At 44.1% G+C, this 17,197-nt stretch overlaps 2 protein-coding genes across 5 annotated transcripts in view; one reads left to right on the forward strand and one right to left on the reverse strand.

Moving 5' to 3' along the window:
* Nucleotides 1–175: 175 nt before the first annotated feature.
* Nucleotides 176–10,747, reverse strand: LOC311150354 (protein RCC2 homolog). 4 transcript variants are annotated; one of them, XR_014615099.1, is made up of 12 exons: nucleotides 10,610–10,721; nucleotides 9,408–9,628; nucleotides 9,114–9,207; nucleotides 8,800–8,943; nucleotides 4,044–4,264; nucleotides 3,812–3,926; nucleotides 3,480–3,646; nucleotides 2,234–2,414; nucleotides 1,789–1,967; nucleotides 1,540–1,617; nucleotides 1,188–1,400; nucleotides 176–578 (listed from the first exon to the last, which is right to left on the reverse strand). XR_014615099.1 is itself a non-coding variant. In XM_084187762.1 (11 exons), the coding sequence occupies exons 2-11, from the start codon at nucleotides 9,612–9,614 to the stop codon at nucleotides 1,296–1,298; spliced, it is 1,491 nt and encodes a 496-aa protein (XP_084043888.1). In that variant the 5' UTR covers nucleotides 9,615–9,628; nucleotides 10,610–10,747; the 3' UTR covers nucleotides 176–1,295. The 4 variants fall into 4 exon arrangements, 2 of the variants coding, with proteins under 2 accessions (XP_084043888.1, XP_084043889.1); XR_014615100.1 differs by lacking the exon at nucleotides 10,610–10,721 and adding an exon at nucleotides 10,282–10,511; XM_084187762.1 differs by having other exon boundaries at nucleotides 176–1,400; nucleotides 10,610–10,747.
* Nucleotides 10,748–11,716: 969 nt separating this feature from the next.
* The window catches only part of LOC311149660 (rho guanine nucleotide exchange factor 10-like protein), a 36,030-nt gene continuing 30,549 nt past the window's right edge, over nucleotides 11,717–17,197 (forward strand). The window contains exons 1-2 of the mRNA XM_084186860.1: nucleotides 11,717–12,088; nucleotides 14,935–14,991. Of these exons, the coding sequence (XP_084042986.1) occupies nucleotides 14,955–14,991 (37 nt within the window). The 5' untranslated portion in view covers nucleotides 11,717–12,088; nucleotides 14,935–14,954. The remainder of the gene's footprint in view (nucleotides 12,089–14,934; nucleotides 14,992–17,197) is intronic.

The following is a 17,197-nucleotide window of genomic DNA, read 5'->3' on the forward strand; positions in this document are numbered from 1 at the left end:
GGTAACTTGGAACTGTGTAAGGTGTGATATGTTCATTAGTAAATGGGGAAGTTCGGTTGTCATGACAGAAATTCCACTGAGCAGGGACAAGGCCTGATGAGTTGAATTAGAAGTGTGGCCCCAATTCAAGTAGTGGTGGGGGTAGGGGGCAGAGAACAGACAGAAGAAAATCAACCAATTTACATAAAACCTTTATTACAATGAAAAAGTTAACATTTTAAACCAGATGCAAACCTTCTGACCCAGACACCACTGAAATAATTTGTTGCAATACAGGTAGACTAACAAATTAAGAAAAAACCCCATCTTGATTTAAAACCAGGATATCCACTCATTACATACACACCTTGTTGACCATTTGCACTAAAACAGAGGCGCATGACTCAAGTCCTCACAAACCACATTCTTGCTGGTTTTCATTGCCAAGAGCGCACAGTGCCCACACCTACTTTCCCAGGCTAAAAAAGGAGTCACTGGAAAAAAAGGCAAGAATGACAAGCAGACACTGGCCTTTAAGGGACAGTTAGTTACACATCCTCAAGAAACAGAAAACCAAGGAATGTAACAGAAGTCAATGGCTGGAGAGGTGGCACATCTCAGATCCTGATTGTGTTCTACTGACAGTGCACACCGATCGACCAGACACAAACACAGTAATACTGCCATGGACAAAGTTTTAAACTAAATTTTGCAATTGGTCTGTGAACAAATAAACACATTTACTCCATACCCCGAAATACATTGTTTCAAAAGGCACAGATATGGAGTGTTGGTCTTGAATTGATCCCTCGCTTGGAAATTAAATTAGCCCAAAGAGGACTTCTGATGTAGCACCCATTATTGTGAGGGAGACGAGGGCATTGATCAGTTCACAACTGAAGAATAAAAAGTGACTTCATGAAAATAGAGAACGCTTCAGCGGACTTGCAGGAGGAGTACAAGTAGAACTCCTAGTGGAAGAATGTGTTTGGAGATGAGTGGTAGAGTTCCTCTCTCTCCAGCTGTAGATGTCTGATGAGTGTTGTGAGGACAGGACGAATTCTGTCACGAGTGGATTTGTTTCAGTCTACGTTTTTGCGACACATTTTCTGCAATTTAACCTCAGAATCTATGTAGACCAGACTTCTTTTCAAGGCGTATGCATACATACATACTCGTGAGAGCCCACCCTCCCCAGCCATCATGACTTACACAGGTGACCTAGAGGGCAGATGCATTCTGGAGAGAATCGGTTGCCTCTCTGAAGTGAAAAGAAAGAAATAAAAAAAAGTGAGAGGTGGCTGGATGATACCATATCAGAGTGTGCGTGGGTTGTACTCTGGCAGCTTCTTGAGCTTCTCTTGTTCCTGTGGAGTGTCCTGTCTGGCGATGACCAGGGAGTGTGCGTATCCCATCATCACCTGCAACCACACCACAGTGAGAATGGCCCAAACTAGAGCGAACAAACACACACACCTAAATGCAGTTCCCATCTACAGAAAACATAAGTGGGAATTCAAATTCATCATTGTTTATTCAGTCACTGTTGCCGCTGCGCACCTGTTCAGCGTAAACTCCATCCAGGCTCTTAACCTCCTGAGCAGTAGTGGAGGACTTTGCCTTGTTGTCGCCATAACCCTGTAACAAACACAAATCCACATGTCATAATGGGTGGAGAACCCGGAACACGTGCGCCAATTCAGCAGTCTTTTATGAGCACACCAGCACCATAGTATGTTTCTATAATGTTGTATACCACCTTGGGTGTGAGAAATTTGCTTTATACAATTAATTATGATTAAATCTTACCAGCTCGCCAAAGGTGGGGGAGGGTCCCCAACTGATGGTGCTGTCGTCTGCAGCGATAACAATACTGCTTTTCCCGCACGCCAGACTGCGGACCTTCCAGCCACACAGGTCCTGCACAGCCTTGGGGTACATGGTAGACTCCCGCGAGGTATTTGTGACCCCCCAGAAAAACAGCCCTCCTGCACACGAAAGGTTAATAGTGTAGCTTCCTTATTAAAACACCTGCATCCTGGTCAAGAGTTTCCAACTCGCGTAATAGCTACGGTGTTAGACTGACAGACGCTAGCTTCAAATCCTGATTGGTATACCCTTTGAAATCACTACAATATACATCAGGTACTTAGGAAAGTAGCAGTAGTATTATGGGCATTATATTGATACTTAAAAAAAAAAGATATCTATTAATTTCTCAACATTCCGAGGAGTTAAGCATTGTGTCCCATACCCATTTCATTGACAGCGAAGGAGCACTGGTAGCCAGAGTAGATTTGAGATGCCCCGCGCCCGGGGAAGTCAAAGAGCTTCACCAGTCTGGGCACCATCTCATCCTTCTGCTCAGTGTGACCCAGCCGCCCGTAGCCACCAAAGCCCCAGGAAAACACCCGCTTCTGGGAATCCAATATCAGCTGCACACACAAAGTTTACACACTGTTGACCGTGATAACAAAAAATAAGTGGTAAAAAAAAAAAGGTATTTGTGAATTAACTACAGCCATTGAAAGTGAACACATTTTGAGTAGACTATCGCTTTCAATGCAGTCTGGTACCAAATGTTATCAGACCAGCTCCCTTTTTGCACCCAGATTTAAGGATCAGAATGCAGAGGTCTCCATCTGCAGGTTCATTAATTAAATATGAAGGGAACACTACATTCAGCAATTATGCAAAAGTAGAGTGGGCCCAGTTGGTAGAGCATGGCGCTTGCAACGCCAGGGTTGTGGGTTCGATTCTCACGGGGGACCAGTAAGAAAATGTATGCACTCACTGCAGTAAGTCGCTCTGGATAAGAGTGTCTGCTAAATAAATAAAACGTAGGGGGGTGGGGGGATTAATGTACATCAACATTTCGGCTAAACACAAATTTCTAAAATTCACATTTCTGGCTGATGGGGTAATTGTGGCAGTGGGGATCAAAGCATGTATTCATAAAGTGTCTCAAAGTAGGAGTGCTGATCTAGAATCAGGTCCCCCCTCTACATGTAATCTTATTCATTATAATCTAAATGGCCAAACTGATCCTAAATTCAGCATTCCTGCCCTCATTTTTTTTACCCCTTTTTCTCCCCATTTGGTAGTTACAGTCTTGTCCCGTCGTTGCAACTCCCCTACGGACTCAGGAGATGTGAAGGTTGAGAGCCATGCCTCCTCCGAAACACGACCCTGCCAAGCCACACTGCTTCTTGACACACTGCTCGCTTAACCCGGAAGCCAGCCGTCCAGCTAGCGACCGCAGTCAGCTTGCAGGCAACCGGCCCGCCACAAGGAGACACCAGAGCACGTTGGGACAAGGAAATCCCGGCCGCCCAAACCCTCCCCTAACCCGGACAACGCTGGGCATATTGTGCGTTGCCTCATGGGTCTCCCGGCAGTGACGCCTCAAGCAGTGCCTTAGACCGCTGTGCCACTCGGGAGGCCCTCAGCATTCCTTCTCTAAGACCATGAATACGGGTCCCGGTCTTTTCTCTCCTCACCGTGTGATTGCCTCCGCAGGCAACGTCTCGGACCACCACGTTGGGTACGGGCGTCACCTGGCCATCCTTACTCTTCTCGATGAAGATGGTCACGCGACGTGCAATGGTCTCACAGTCAAACTCGATGCGCTGGGCACGGGCAATGAACTTTCCATCAGAGTTGTGTCCTGTGACCCAAAACACAAGGTAAAAATAAGTGCTACGCCAGTGTTGGATTTGGAATGACTTTAACTGGGTCATTGTGCTACCATTTTCCTCTTCAAAAGAGCAACTTTGGTGAAACTTTAAAAAGCATTAATCTGTCCAGTACTGCTCCTTAGTTGAGGGCATACCTAGCTGGCCATACTCTGGGCAGCCGAACGAGTAGAGGTTCCCTTTGCAGTCCACCACCATGCTGAACTCTGCCCCACATGCCACCTTGACCAAGGGCTGCCCGTTGTACTGGATCTGAGAGGGGCAAGGAGAAGCTTCAATAAGCACAGGCTCACTAAGTGGCCATATTACACTTATAATAAAGAAGCAACAATAATGAGGCAGATGAATAGGGAGGTTTATGTTGCTTACCGGGGCTGGACTGAGGACTGCATCAGTTTGGTTGCCCTGACCCAGTTGACCCAGTTTGTTCTCTCCAAACGAGTAGGCGGTGCCACCCTCAGTCAATGCCAGGGTGTGGTTGCGTCCACAGGCTGCAGCCACCACCACCTCGTCTGCGAGGGCCTCAATCAGCTTTGGGGCCTCCAGGCGCTTGGTGTCCCCATGACCCAGCTGACCCTTTTCATTTCGACCTAACAGAGGCAGAAAGAGGTCAACAAGGACCCTTCCTCCTGGACTCAAACCAGCTAGAATGATTACATCTGAGATATAGATACAGTGCATTCAGAAAGTATTCAGACCCCTTGACTTCTACCACTGTTACGTTACAGCCTTACTCTAAAATAGATGAAATGTTTTTCTTCCATCAATCTTCACACAATACCCCATAATCAAAGCGAAAACAGGACTAGAAATCTATGCAAATTTATTAAAAATTAAAACAAATACATTACCAGTCAAAAGTTTGGACACACCTACTCATTAAAGGGTTTTTCTTAATTTTTACATTGTAGAAGAATAGTGAAGACATCAAAACTATGAAATAACATATGGAATCATGTAGTAACCAAAAATAAAAAAGTGTTCAATCAAAATACATTTTATTTGAGATTTTTCAAATAGCCACCCTTTGCCTTGATGACAGCGTTGCACATGTAGCATTCCCTCAACCAGCTTCATGGAGGTAGTCTCAACCTGGAATGCATTTCAATTAACAGGTGTGCCTTCTTAAAAGTTAATTAGTGGAATTTATTTCCTTCTTAATGTGTTTGAGCCAATCAGTTGTGTTCTGACAAGGTGGGGGGTATACAGAAGATAGCCCTATTTGGTAAAAGACCAAGTCCATATTATGGCAAGGACAGCTCAAATAAGCAAAGAGAAATGACAGTCCATCATTACTTTATGACATGAAGGTCAGTCAATACGGCAAATGTCAAGAACTTTGAAAGTTTCCTCAAGTGCAGTCGCAAAAACCATCAAGCTCTATGATGAAACTGGCTCTCATGAGGACCGCCACAGGAATGGAGACCCAGAGTTACCTCTGCTGCAGAGGATAACTTCATTAGAGTTACCAGCCTCAGAAATTGAAGCCCATATAAATGCTTCACAGAGTTCAAGTCACAGACACATCTCAACATCAACTGTTCAGAGGGGACTGTGTGAATCAGGCCTTCATGGTCAAATTGCTGCAAAGAAACCACTATGAAATGTGTTGTTTGGTCCAAAGTTGTCCAAAATTGAGATTTTTGGTTCCAACCGCCGTGTCTTTGTGATACGCGGTGTGGGTGAACAGATGATCTCTGCATGTGTATTTCTCACCGTAAAGCATGCAGGTGTTATGGCGCTTTGCTGGTGACACTGATTTATTTAGAATTCAAGGCACACTTAACCAGCATGGCTACCACAGCGATACACCATCCCATCTGGTTTGGGCTTAGTGGGACAATCATTTGTTTTTCAACAGGACAATGACCCAACACACCTCCAGGCTGTGTAAGGGTTATTTTACCAAGAAGGAGAGTGATGGAGAGCTGCATCAGTTGACCTGGCCTCCACAATCCCCCGACCTAAACCCAATTGAAATGGTTTGGGATGAGTCGGACGGCAGAGTGAAGGAAAAGCAGCCAACAAGCGCTCAGCATATGTGGGAACTCCTTCAAGATTGTTGGAAAAGCATTCCAGGTGAAGCTCAGTTGAGAGAATGCCAAGAGTGTGCAAAGCCATCATCAAGGCAAAGGGTGCCCATTTGAAGAATCTCAAATAAAATATATTTTGATTTAACACTTTTTTGGGTTACTACATGATTGTGTGTTATTTCATAGTTGAGGTCTTCACTATTATTCTACAATGTAGAAAACAAACATCCCTTGTTCAGGACCCTGTCTTTCAAAGATAATTCGTAAAAATCCAAATAGCTTCACAGATCTTCATTGTAAAGGGTTTAAACACTGTTTCCCATGCTTGTTCAATGAACCATAAACAATTAATGAACATGCACCTGTGGAACGGTCATTAAGACACTAACAGCTTACAGACGGTAGGCAATTAAGGTCACAGTTATGAAAACTTAGGACACTAAAAGAGGCCTTTCTACGGACTCTGAAAAACACCAAAAGAAAGACGCCCAGGGTCCCTGCTCATCTGTGTGAACGTGCCTTAGGCATGCTTCAAGGAGGCATGAGGACTGCAGATGTGGCCAGGGCAATAAATTGCAATGTTAGTACTGTGAGACGCCTAAGACAGCGCTACAGGGAGACAGGACGGACAGCTGATCATCCTCGCAGTGGCAGACCACGTGTAAGAATACCTGCACAGGATCGGTACATCACACCTACGGGACAGGTACAGGATGGCAACAACTGCCCGAGTTATACCAGGAACGCACAATCCCTCCATCAGTGCTCAGACTGTCCGCAATAGGCTGAGAGAGGCTGGACTGAGGGCTTGTAGGCCTGTTTTAAGGCAGGTCCTCACCAGACATCACCGGCAACAACGTCGCCTATGGGCACAAACCCACCGTCGCTGGACCAGACAGGACTGGCAAAAAGTGCTCTTCACTGACGAGTTGGTTTTGTCTCACCAGGGGTGATTGTCGGATTCTAGTTTATCGTCGAAGGAATGAGCGTTACACCGAGGCCTGTACTCTGGAGCGGAATCGATTTGGAGGTGGAGGGTCTGTCACGGTCTGGGGCGGTGTGTCACAGCATCATCGGACTGAGCTTGTTGTCATTGCAGGCAATCTCAACGCTGTGCGTTACAGGGAAGACATCCTCCTCCCTCATGTGGTACCCAGCCATACTGCTCGTTCTGTGCGTGATTTCCTGCCAGACAGGAATATCAGTGTTCTGCCATGGCCAGCGAAGAGCCCGGATCTCAATCCCATTGAGCACGTCTTGGACCTGTTGGATCGGAGGGTGAGGGCTAGGGCCATTCCCCCCAGAAATGTCCGGGAACATGCAGGTGCCTTGGTGGAAGAGTGGGGTAACATCTCACAGCAAGAACTGGCAAATATGGTGCAGTCCAAGTGGAGGAGATGCACTGCAGTACTTAATGCAGCTGGTGGCCACACCAGATACTGACTTACTTGTGATTTTGACCCCCTTTGTTCAGGGACACATTATTCCATTTCTGTTAGTCACATGTCTGTGGAAGTTTATGTCTCAGTTGTTGAATCTTATGTTCATACAAATATTTACACGTTAAGTTTGCTGAAAATAAACAGTTGACGTTTATTTTGTTTGCTGAGTTTAGTAAAAAGAAAAGAAAAACCCTTGAATGAGTAGGTGTGTCCAAACCTTTGACTGACACTGTACCTTATTTACATAAGTATTCAGACCCTTTGCTATGAGACTTGAAATTGAGCTCAGGTGCATCCGGTTTCCATTGATCATCCTTGATGTTTCTACAACTTGATTGAAGTCCACCTGTGGTAAATTCAATTGAATGGACATGATTTGGAAAGGTATACACTCGTGTATATAAAAGGTTCCACAGTTGACTGCATGTCAGCGCAAAAACCAAGCCATGAGGTTGAAGGAATTGTCCGTAGAGCTCCGAGACAGGATTTTGTCGAGGCATAGATATGGGGAAGGGTACAAACACATTTCGGCAGCATTTAAGGTCCCCAAGAACACAGTGGCCTCCATCATTCTTAAATTGAAGAAGTTTAGGAAGAGCCTTGGTGGTTCCAGAGCTGGCCGCCCGGCCAAACTGAGTAATCGGGGGAGAAGGGCCTCAAGATCCCGAAGGTCACTCTGACAGAGCTCCAGAGTTCCTCTGTGTAGATGGGTGAACCTTCCAGAAGGACAACCATCTCTGCAGCACTCCACCAAACAGGACTTTATGGTAGAGGGGCCAGATGTAAGCCAGTCCTCAGGAAAAAGGCACGACAGCCTACTTGGAGTTTGCCAAAAGGCACCTAAAGGACTCTCAGACCATGAGAAACAAGATTCTCTGGTCTGATGAAACCAAGATTGAACTCTTTGGCCTGAATGCCAAGCGTCACATCTGGAGGAAACTTGGCACCATCCCTACGGTGAAGCACAGTGGTGGCAGCATCATGCTGTGGGGATGTTTTTCAGGGACTGGGAGACTAGTCAGGTTCGAGGGAAAGATGAACGGAGCAAAGTAGAGCGATCCTTGATGAAAACCTGCTCCAGAATGCTCAGGACCTCAGACCGGGGCGAAGGTTCACCATCTAACAGGACAACGACCCTAAGCACACAGCCAAGTCAATGCACGAGTGGCTTCAGGACAAGTCTCTGAATGTCCTTTAGTGGCCCAGCCAGAGCTCGGCCTTGAACCCGATCGAACATCTCTAGAGAGACCTGAAAATAGCTGTGCAGCTACGCTCTCCATCCATCTTGACAGAGCTTGAGGATCTTCAGAGAAGAATGGGAGAAACTCTCCAAATACAGGTGTGCCAAGCTTGTAGCATCATACCCAAGAAGACTCAAGGCTGTAAACGCTGCCAAAGGTACTTCAACAAAGTACTGAGTAAAGGGTCTGAATACTTATGTAAATGCAGCTTTTTAAAAAAAATATAAATTGCTAACATTTCTAAAAACCTGTTTTTGCTTTGCTATTATGGGGTATTGTGTGTAGATTGAGGGGGAGGGAAACAATTTTATAAGGCTGTAACGTAACAAAATGTGGAAAAAGTAATGTCTGAATACTTTCCGAGTGCACTGTATATAAACTACGATCTATTACAGTACAGCATTCCTACCCCAGCTCCAGAGTTTGCCCTCTGTGGTGATGAGGAGGCTGTGGGCGGCACAGGGCCCAGACACCACGCTGCTGACCTGCACATCATTCAGGCAGCCGTAGCGGTGAGGACCCCACAGGTTCTGGCCTAGGTTCCTGAAGGCCGCTGAGAGACCACACACACGAAACACTTGACTTCAATACTGCAGTCAATTAGGAGGATTGCTTGAATAAAAACTTCCAAAGTAGGTAGCACCAGTGCTATTGAGGGACATCTTTCAGTCTGGAGCCGTGCATAAAGCTATGTTTTCATTACAGGACTGGGCAAGGTTATACCTTGTGCTTTTGGCACCTCTTTCCTTCCGATGAGATCCCAGTTGGTGGCTCCGAAAATGAGCAGTTGACCTTTGACTTTAGGTAAGTCAAGTTTCTACAGAAATGACAGACAGATCAGTGGCTCTTAATTTTGTTTTAGCCCTGCATAAGCACCCCTTATTCATGTGACTAAAAACATTTGTAGCCATGTTACATTCTCTATTCATGTTAACCACAATTATATAGTCACATCACAAACCCCTCGTTTGCTGATCTGAACAATTGATTTTACCTCATGCAGGTCAGGACACTTACAATTTTCTCTTTGATGTCGTCAGGCACAGTGACTGGTTGAAGGCCTGACTTTGCAGCAGGCTTGCCAGGTTTCTTTGTGTTCTCCTGCTCTTCATAATCATCAAACTCATCATCACTGCTGAACTCCCTTTCCTTCTTTTTACCTCCTGCCCGCTTCCTCTTGATCCCACCATTTCCAGACACTTCGGTTACCTTCTTGCGTGGCATGTTTGTAAAGGTATCTGGGGGGGAGAGTGTGTGGGGAAAACAAGACATGCATTGTGATATCAATACAACCGAAACCAAAATAATCGTGCTATGCTGAACTGATGAGATATTGCGATTTGCAATGCTTTTGAACTTGAGAAAGACATGCAAACAAACAGTCAAAGAAAACTAAGCATAAATGACTTGTCAATGAAATGTACACTTTACATTAAAGACTAAGTTAGAAAGCAACATATGCTAGCAATGATTAGCCATAGCGGCTCGCGGGTTAGCTAGCATTCTTGTCCGCTTTTCTTTGTTGTCTACGTGCTAGCATAATCAGTGGCTACTAGCTAGTTGTTAAGTAAAAAACGGCATGTGAACAAACATACCAATAGCTAACGTTAGTTACGGAAAATGACGAAAATAGCCACACAATGGAGGTTTACTGGACTTTGTTCAATGAATTAGCGAACTAAGTTAGTTACCCAATTTAGCTAGCCATCTGTGCTAACTAAGGCCATCTGCTAGCTAAGTAGCTAGCTAGTGTAATCTAACAATCGATTGCTAAACAAAGACACAAACATTGGGTAACGTTAGCTAGCTAACTTAGTTGCAATACACCCGATTAAAATACTTTCTTTCCCCAACTGTAAAAGTTGAAGGTGAGAAGAAAATGTAGCTAAACCTTTTGGCTTCAGATAATCTTCCTTCTAACGTTAATTCGGTGACTACTGTAATTAACAAGCTTGCAGAGGGATTTCCCAATTCTGAGGCTTTCGTGCATCTGTCCGTCTTCCTCGTTTTTTGATTGATTTTAAACAATAGAATCTGCTGTCTCCGGCTCTATGAAACCACGTGGGTACTGCCTTACATTCGTTAAATTAGCTAGTTAGTCGGATAATGCAAAAAGCCATAACTTTTCAAATACTTACAACTCTCCCTTATGTATATTAGCTGCTGCTGCATGTGATTAAAGTTGTAAAATATAGCTAGCTATATGTTTCAATGCTTACCTGGGATTCGTTGTGGATGACTGGCCTATAGGTCTTTTGATTGATGGTCTTTTATCGTTAGGAGCCCTCCCCCTTCGTCGTCTGTCTTCTTTGTTAAAATGTAAATATGTGCGGAGACGTGACATACCGGTCGGTACTACAAAACACATGGGATTTGGAAAATGTAAAGAAACTACAACCCAGTAATCTACCAAAGTATCATGTCGCCCTCTTGTGACGGGGGTGTGAATACCATCCATGAGTGGCAAATGTTGTACAAATGTATAATAAAATATGCCATTTAGCAGACGCTTTTATCCAAAGCGATTTACAGTCATGCGTGCATACATTTTTTTGTGTATGGGTGGTCCCGGGGATCGAACCCACTAGCTTGGCGTTACAAGCGCCGTGCTCTACCAGCTGAGCTACAGAGGACCATATTATTTAGGATAGAGCCACAGATTAAAGGGGATTTAGTTAAAACAATTCTTTGGCCAGAGCTAATTGCTCAATGTCAGTGAATGACATACTTTTTAACTGTTAATTTCAACAGCCTGACCCTGCCACTTTGTTTGGTAAATTTAGGGAACGGACTTGGGAAATGTTACCACTGAAATTCAGAATGACTGAAAGTTTGAAACATATTTGGAGCTATACATTGTAGACAATGTATAAAAAATACAACCTTGGAGTTTTATGATAGGGTAAGCTTAGTGACAACATTATAATGTTAAATAAATGTTAAATAAAAAATTAAAAAATATTTTTCAAAATGCCTGTGTAATTTAGTGCAGGCCTATAGGTGGCAGTCTTGCCTCTGACGTCTGACAATGGTCGAGTTTGTTTTGCATGGCCCGGTGCCCAGTGTAGGCAGAGTTTGTTCATTTTAGATCATTCCATTGGTCCTTAAGATAAATCTCCATTCACGTGGGGCACCGGGCCATCCAAAACGAACTCGACCATTAATCTCTTCCTTATCGTAGCTCAGCCCACATGTCTTAAGAATGATGTACCAGGATTCACACAAATCTGTGATTGGTGGAAATGCTGACCCTGTGCTCCTGATTGGCTGGTGGGGTGTTGAGCGCATTTATGCCTCTGTAGTGTAGGGCTGTGCCTGTTAACATCGCACTGCGGGGAGAGAAGGAGGAAAAGGGAGGGCGGGAGAGCGCTAAAGCATAGAGAGAGGATAGTTTCCTGATCCTAGTGTGGGAGCAGCAACTAGTGACAGCCTTTGTGTGGATAGAGCCAGGAGCTCAGGGCTAACCCTGTTGTGTGAGAGTGAACCGTACAGAGGACATCTACAACCCTCCTTGGATTTAGCTTCAGGGATGGTGCTTGGTCATCAAGTCAAGTGAGGGTATTAGGGATGGGTGGTGCAGACTCGACAAACCGGCTTCGTTGTTAACGCTTGTGGGTGTGCAGAGGAGAGTCCTTGGGATTAAGGGCTGAAGGAAGGCGTTTGGCTGGCTGGTGGCTATCTTTACAGAGAACAAGGAGGTGAGATCTCATTGTCTGTGGCTGTACAATACGCTATGTTTCTCTGCATCATCACATTGCAACAAAGCTTGGACCCCACTACTGAGGATGGGGAGGTGTGTGTGGTGGGGGGTGACCTCCAGATTTCAGGAGAGTGACCTGGTGCACTTGATAGGTTTACAGAGCAACCCATTTTGAGGAGAAGTGCATTCTGAAAATATTGTAGATAACAAATTCAGAGGAAAAACATAAGTCTGCAATACTGCACAGGGTCTTTAAATGCCTGAGGTGAGTCCCTTCGACTGCTGGAGGGAGAGAGAGAGGTGTAAGTATCTTATTATAAAATATCCAGTGGTTTTACTTAGGGAGATAAGTCTAGGTGTAATGATGTATAGTACAACAGTATCATAATATTTTCACATCTTTGGATGGGATGACATGGGAAACATTGGTTTGCAGCACCTGCTGTAAGAACAGCTATCACCTTTATTGATGCATGTGGTCTGTCATGCTCTCATAAAGTCTGGGAAATGTCATGTGTGGGCATATTTTGTTGCAATGTTATGTGGTGCATTTTGAAATGTAAAACTTAATTGCTGGTCATAAAATTATGCAGATTAATTTTCATTCTCACAGTATTGTCTGACTCTTATGTTTGATCAAGCAGAACTGACTATTGCACAGTAGTCAAAGCTCTTGTCCCTGACTAAATACATTTACCACCCTTATTACTTTAAATACAAACACAACTAATCTACTAGTTGAATATAGTTATAGATATTAATATTAAAAGTGACACACACATGCACTATTAACACTTCGCTGTTGCCGCTGCAACACATGTTGTCAGTAGTTTTTACATGCTTTCTTGCTGCAGTGGGGCAGTGATGTTTGCAACATACGTCCCAGAAACCAGGATAGAGGTTTCGATTGAGTAATGTCCTTGGTGTGGGAGTATGGAGTCAGCCACTGACTAGGGTTCCCTTCAGCCAAACAATCCATGCGCTGTTCTCTGTTCTCATACTGACTGTAGATCAGAGGTTTCTCTCTGCTGGGGTCTATTCATAAGACCACTCCATCTATGGGCGTCCTTCTCCCCATAGCCTTGTGAATTATTCATCAGAGTTGCGTCCCAAATGGCACCCTATGCCCTATATAGTGCACTACTCTATGGGCCTATGGTCTCTGTTCAAAAGTAGTGCACTATATAGGGAATGAGGTGCCATTTGGGACACAGCCCAGGAATGATCCTCCCTGGAGTGTGAGAGCTAGAAGTTCAATACGCCCCCTCAAAGAGCACGCTGATACCACCTTCATTTACCAGAATGTTTGCATTCAGCTACAGCCATTAGTTTTTTTGATAAGCGTTCTTTGAATGAAGCCCTTTGACCACAGTGTAGGTGTGTCTTTAGAATTAAAAGGTCCACCTAGTTGGGAGCCATTTTGATTTGTTAATCATTAATGAGGAGCATTTACGATGTTTCATGCCTGAGCTGATAGTCATCCTGTGTTAGGATGTGTTTATGGTTTCTGCCTGCCTTGCCCAGCTCATGGTGGACTGAAGTCAGTCTGTACTGCATGTCTGGATCTGCCACACACTTCTGAGGAATGTAACACACTCAGGTAGCCTATGGCAGAACAGTCAACTGCGAGCATGCATGGAACTGCCGCCAGGTGTACGTGTGTGTGTGTGTTTGGACTGCACATATACACTCACCGGACAGTTTATTAGGTACACCAGCCCGTTCATGAAAATGGATATATAAAGCAGGCAGACAGGCATCAAGGCATTCAGTTACTGTTCGATTGAACGTTAGAATGGGCAAAATTAGTGACCTTGATGATCGTCGGTGCCATGCGCCCTGGATCCTGTATCTCAGAAATGGACGCCCTCCTGGGCTTTTAACGCACCACAGTGTCTAGGGTTTACAGAGAATGGGCGAAAACAGCTCGTTGATGAGAGAGATCGAAGGAGAATGGCAAGAATCGTGCAAGCTAACAGGCGGGCCACAAACAGACAAATAAGGGCGCAGTTCAACAGTGGTGTGCAGAACGGCATCTTGGAACTCACAACTCGTTGATCCTTGTCATGGATGGGCTATGGCAGCAGACGACCACAACGGGTTCCACTCCTATCAGCTAAAAACTACAAGAAGCGGCTCCAGTGGGCACGCGATCACCAACACTGGACAACTGAAGAGTGGAAAAACATTGTCTGGAACTTGACAGCGAGTTCAGTTAACTTGAGTGGCCTGCGCAGTCCCCAGACCTCAACCCAATAGAGCATCTTTGAGATGAGATGGAACGGGCTGTTCGCAGCATGAATGTACCGCCTTCCAATCTGCAGCAACTGCGTGATGCTATCGCGTCAGCATGGACCAACATCCCTGTGGAATGTTTCTGACACCGTGTAGAATGCCCTAGAAGAATTCAGGCTGTTCTGGAGGCAAAGGGGCGTCCGACCCGGTACTAGATGTCCGGGGAGTCTCCACATAGGCCGTCTTGATAAGTGTAGGTTTGAGGTTGAGAGAGGTGACGTGTCAAAACTATTACAGACCATGTGACTGAGTTGTTCAGTGTTTAGTCATCATGACATGCAGCAACAAGCGTTCAGGAAGTTGTTTACTGGATAGTTAACCCTGGCAAACTATGTTACCATAAGTTAGTGATGTCACATTTATGGATATTTACAAGAAAAACAAGCTTGTATGCTGAGACTTTCAAAAAGCTCATTATGAAACCCAAAAGTCCAATGGCCTCAAAAATCTATATCGGAGCAAATCTGATATTTACATTTTGTCACATCGTATCAGGTTAAAAAATGTTCTCAGTGATTGTACATTCAATGGGTTGATTTGTTTTTACAGAGAGGCTGATGTGAACACCAATGGCTTCTCTACCCCCCCTCATCCCTCCAACCTCAGGTGAGTTTCTACTATCTTCAGTATCAGTATGTGCTGTATATTTCTGCCTTACAAAGAGGATATTTAGGAAAAATCTTATTAAAACACAGTCATAAAAAAACAAGAGTTATGAGAACTGTTCAGTAACAACTCCATTTATATACAATTACAAAGCAATTAGTACTATGTAACCACAATGAAGCAGAGGTGGGAGATAAGTGTATATTCATGTACTGTATATTTATGTGTGGTAAAGGATTTGTGAATATATTTGTGCTTCCTCAAGCAGAAGTTCCATCTGAGAAGCATTCCTTACAAACCCAATTTGGTAACAATGTGGAGACAGACAGTGACTTAAATTAGGTCAGCAGCCACACAGTGACATAGCAGCAGCAGCAACAGTACTAGTGTTACGTGGGACCTGAGGAATCTGTACACTCAAACATTAAACAAGGAACCTGTCCCAGACAAACAGAGAGTGCAGTGCTGTCATTGACTTCACTGAGATAACGTCCTGGCAGCTAAGGCTTCAGGCTACGGTTTGGAGCTACCTAATCCCTTCAGGGCTAGGGGAAAAGGTGAGAGCTCCCGGTATGGGGCCTTAGCCTACTGACCATATGCTGCGTCAGAAGGAATCCTGCTGCCACCCGGGCCATATGTCATGCCTTATACCCTCCAAACGAATCCACCTGCTAAGAATAGGCCAATGGGCAGTTAACATGCACTAGCCAGAGCAATGTTAGGCCCTGACATGACATGCTTCTCTTTTAGGTAGGTCCATTGCTCCTATAGTTTTTGTGGCATGAAAGAGGATGGCCATCAACTTAGCATCAATGTACCTGTTAAAGTTTAATAATTTTTTAGGCAGGGTAAGGTTTAATGGAGCAGAATAACAGTGCGTGGCGTGTCAGTTAGCCACTGTCATCTACAGGGCCAAGAGTCCTGGGATTTATATGGCTAAGTTACTGATTGATGTCAGGTAAGTGAGCAAGGTGACGTTATTCCTACGCTCCTTAAAGCCAAATGCTCCCGTATATTAAGGTTTAGTCATGCCCTTCGACTGTTTTCCTTATTAGACTTGGCACCACTATGACCTATAATCCGCTAGACCTATAGCGGCTAGACAAGGGGCACTCAAATACTATTTGAGAAGGACCAGTCACACAAATTTCCTCGGTGCCAAAGGTCTGCATGGATATTGTCATTTATCGGCGTAGTAACCCCCCCCCACCCCACCCCCTCAGCAACCTGCACCACGTCTATTTCTATGGCCACAAGCACGGTCCATGACACAAACTGTTTACACCCCTCTTGTTGGCAGAGACAAAGTTGAGCATGTTTAAAGCTTATTTCCTGCAATTCTACACATTTTGCCATGTCTTATGTGTGTCAAACATTACAGCAAAATCAATGGGCTACAAAACCTAGCTTAATTATGACAGTTGATCAACTAACCCATGTCAGCTAACTTTTTTAATTAGCATTCTAAGGTCTGCAATGACTGACATAACAAGAGGAAAACTGCTGATGCACTACCAAATTTCAAAATTGCAACTTGTGCATTCTACTATTACAACTTTCAACAGTAAGTTGAAAGCCCGACTGAGTTTCTTAATTGCTCAGTGCAGTCAAAAAACATGATTTTCCTGTGTTGTATATATGAAGAGTTTATTTCCAAAATGCTATATCCACCAATTTTTCACGTTTGTGTTTTTTCAATAGAAATTATTTTATGGGTACCTTCGTGTGTGTGTGTGTGTGTGTGTGTGTGTGTATAAAATATGACTGTTCTCAGATCTTAATTCATAGATTTTAGATGTGTATTGGAATGGAATGGAATATTCGTATACTGTATATTTGACTGTGATTATGTGGTTGTTTCACCTAGCTATTTTAAGCTGAATGCACTAACTGTAAGTCGCTCTGGATAAGAGCATCTGCTAAATGACTAAAATGTCAAATATAAATGTTTTCCATACAGATCTCATGTTACTGTATTGATTAATTTTTGAATTAAAAAAAAATATATATATATTGATGTCACAAATGTATCATTAGTTGTTTATTAAAAATGTAGTTATTTGTTGCGTTTGACGGTGTAAAACCTAGCAGTACTACTTATTTATCTGAGAGTGAGGCAGATATATACAGTGCCTTCAGAAAGTATTCACACCTCTTGACTTTTTCCACATTTTGTTGGTGTTACAGCCAGAATTTAAAATTGATT

The sequence above is a fragment of the Coregonus lavaretus genome, assembly GCF_964263955.1.
Source record: "Coregonus lavaretus genome assembly, chromosome: 22".
In the NCBI taxonomy this organism is placed as follows: Eukaryota; Metazoa; Chordata; class Actinopteri; order Salmoniformes; family Salmonidae; genus Coregonus; species Coregonus lavaretus.

What these genes read in the sequence shown, in the direction of transcription:
- LOC311150354 (XM_084187762.1), bottom strand. Translation starts at nt 9,614, where the DNA reads ATGCCACGCAAGAAGGTAACCGAAGTGTCTGGAAATGGTGGGATCAAG. An exon ending in ACGACATCAAAGAGAAAATT is followed by an intron (nt 9,208 to 9,407) that starts GTAAGTGTCCTG and finishes TCATTTCTGTAG; the next exon opens with AAACTTGACTTACCTAAAGT. An exon ending in AGAGGTGCCAAAAGCACAAG is followed by an intron (nt 8,944 to 9,113) that starts GTATAACCTTGC and finishes GTGGTCTCTCAG; the next exon opens with CGGCCTTCAGGAACCTAGGC.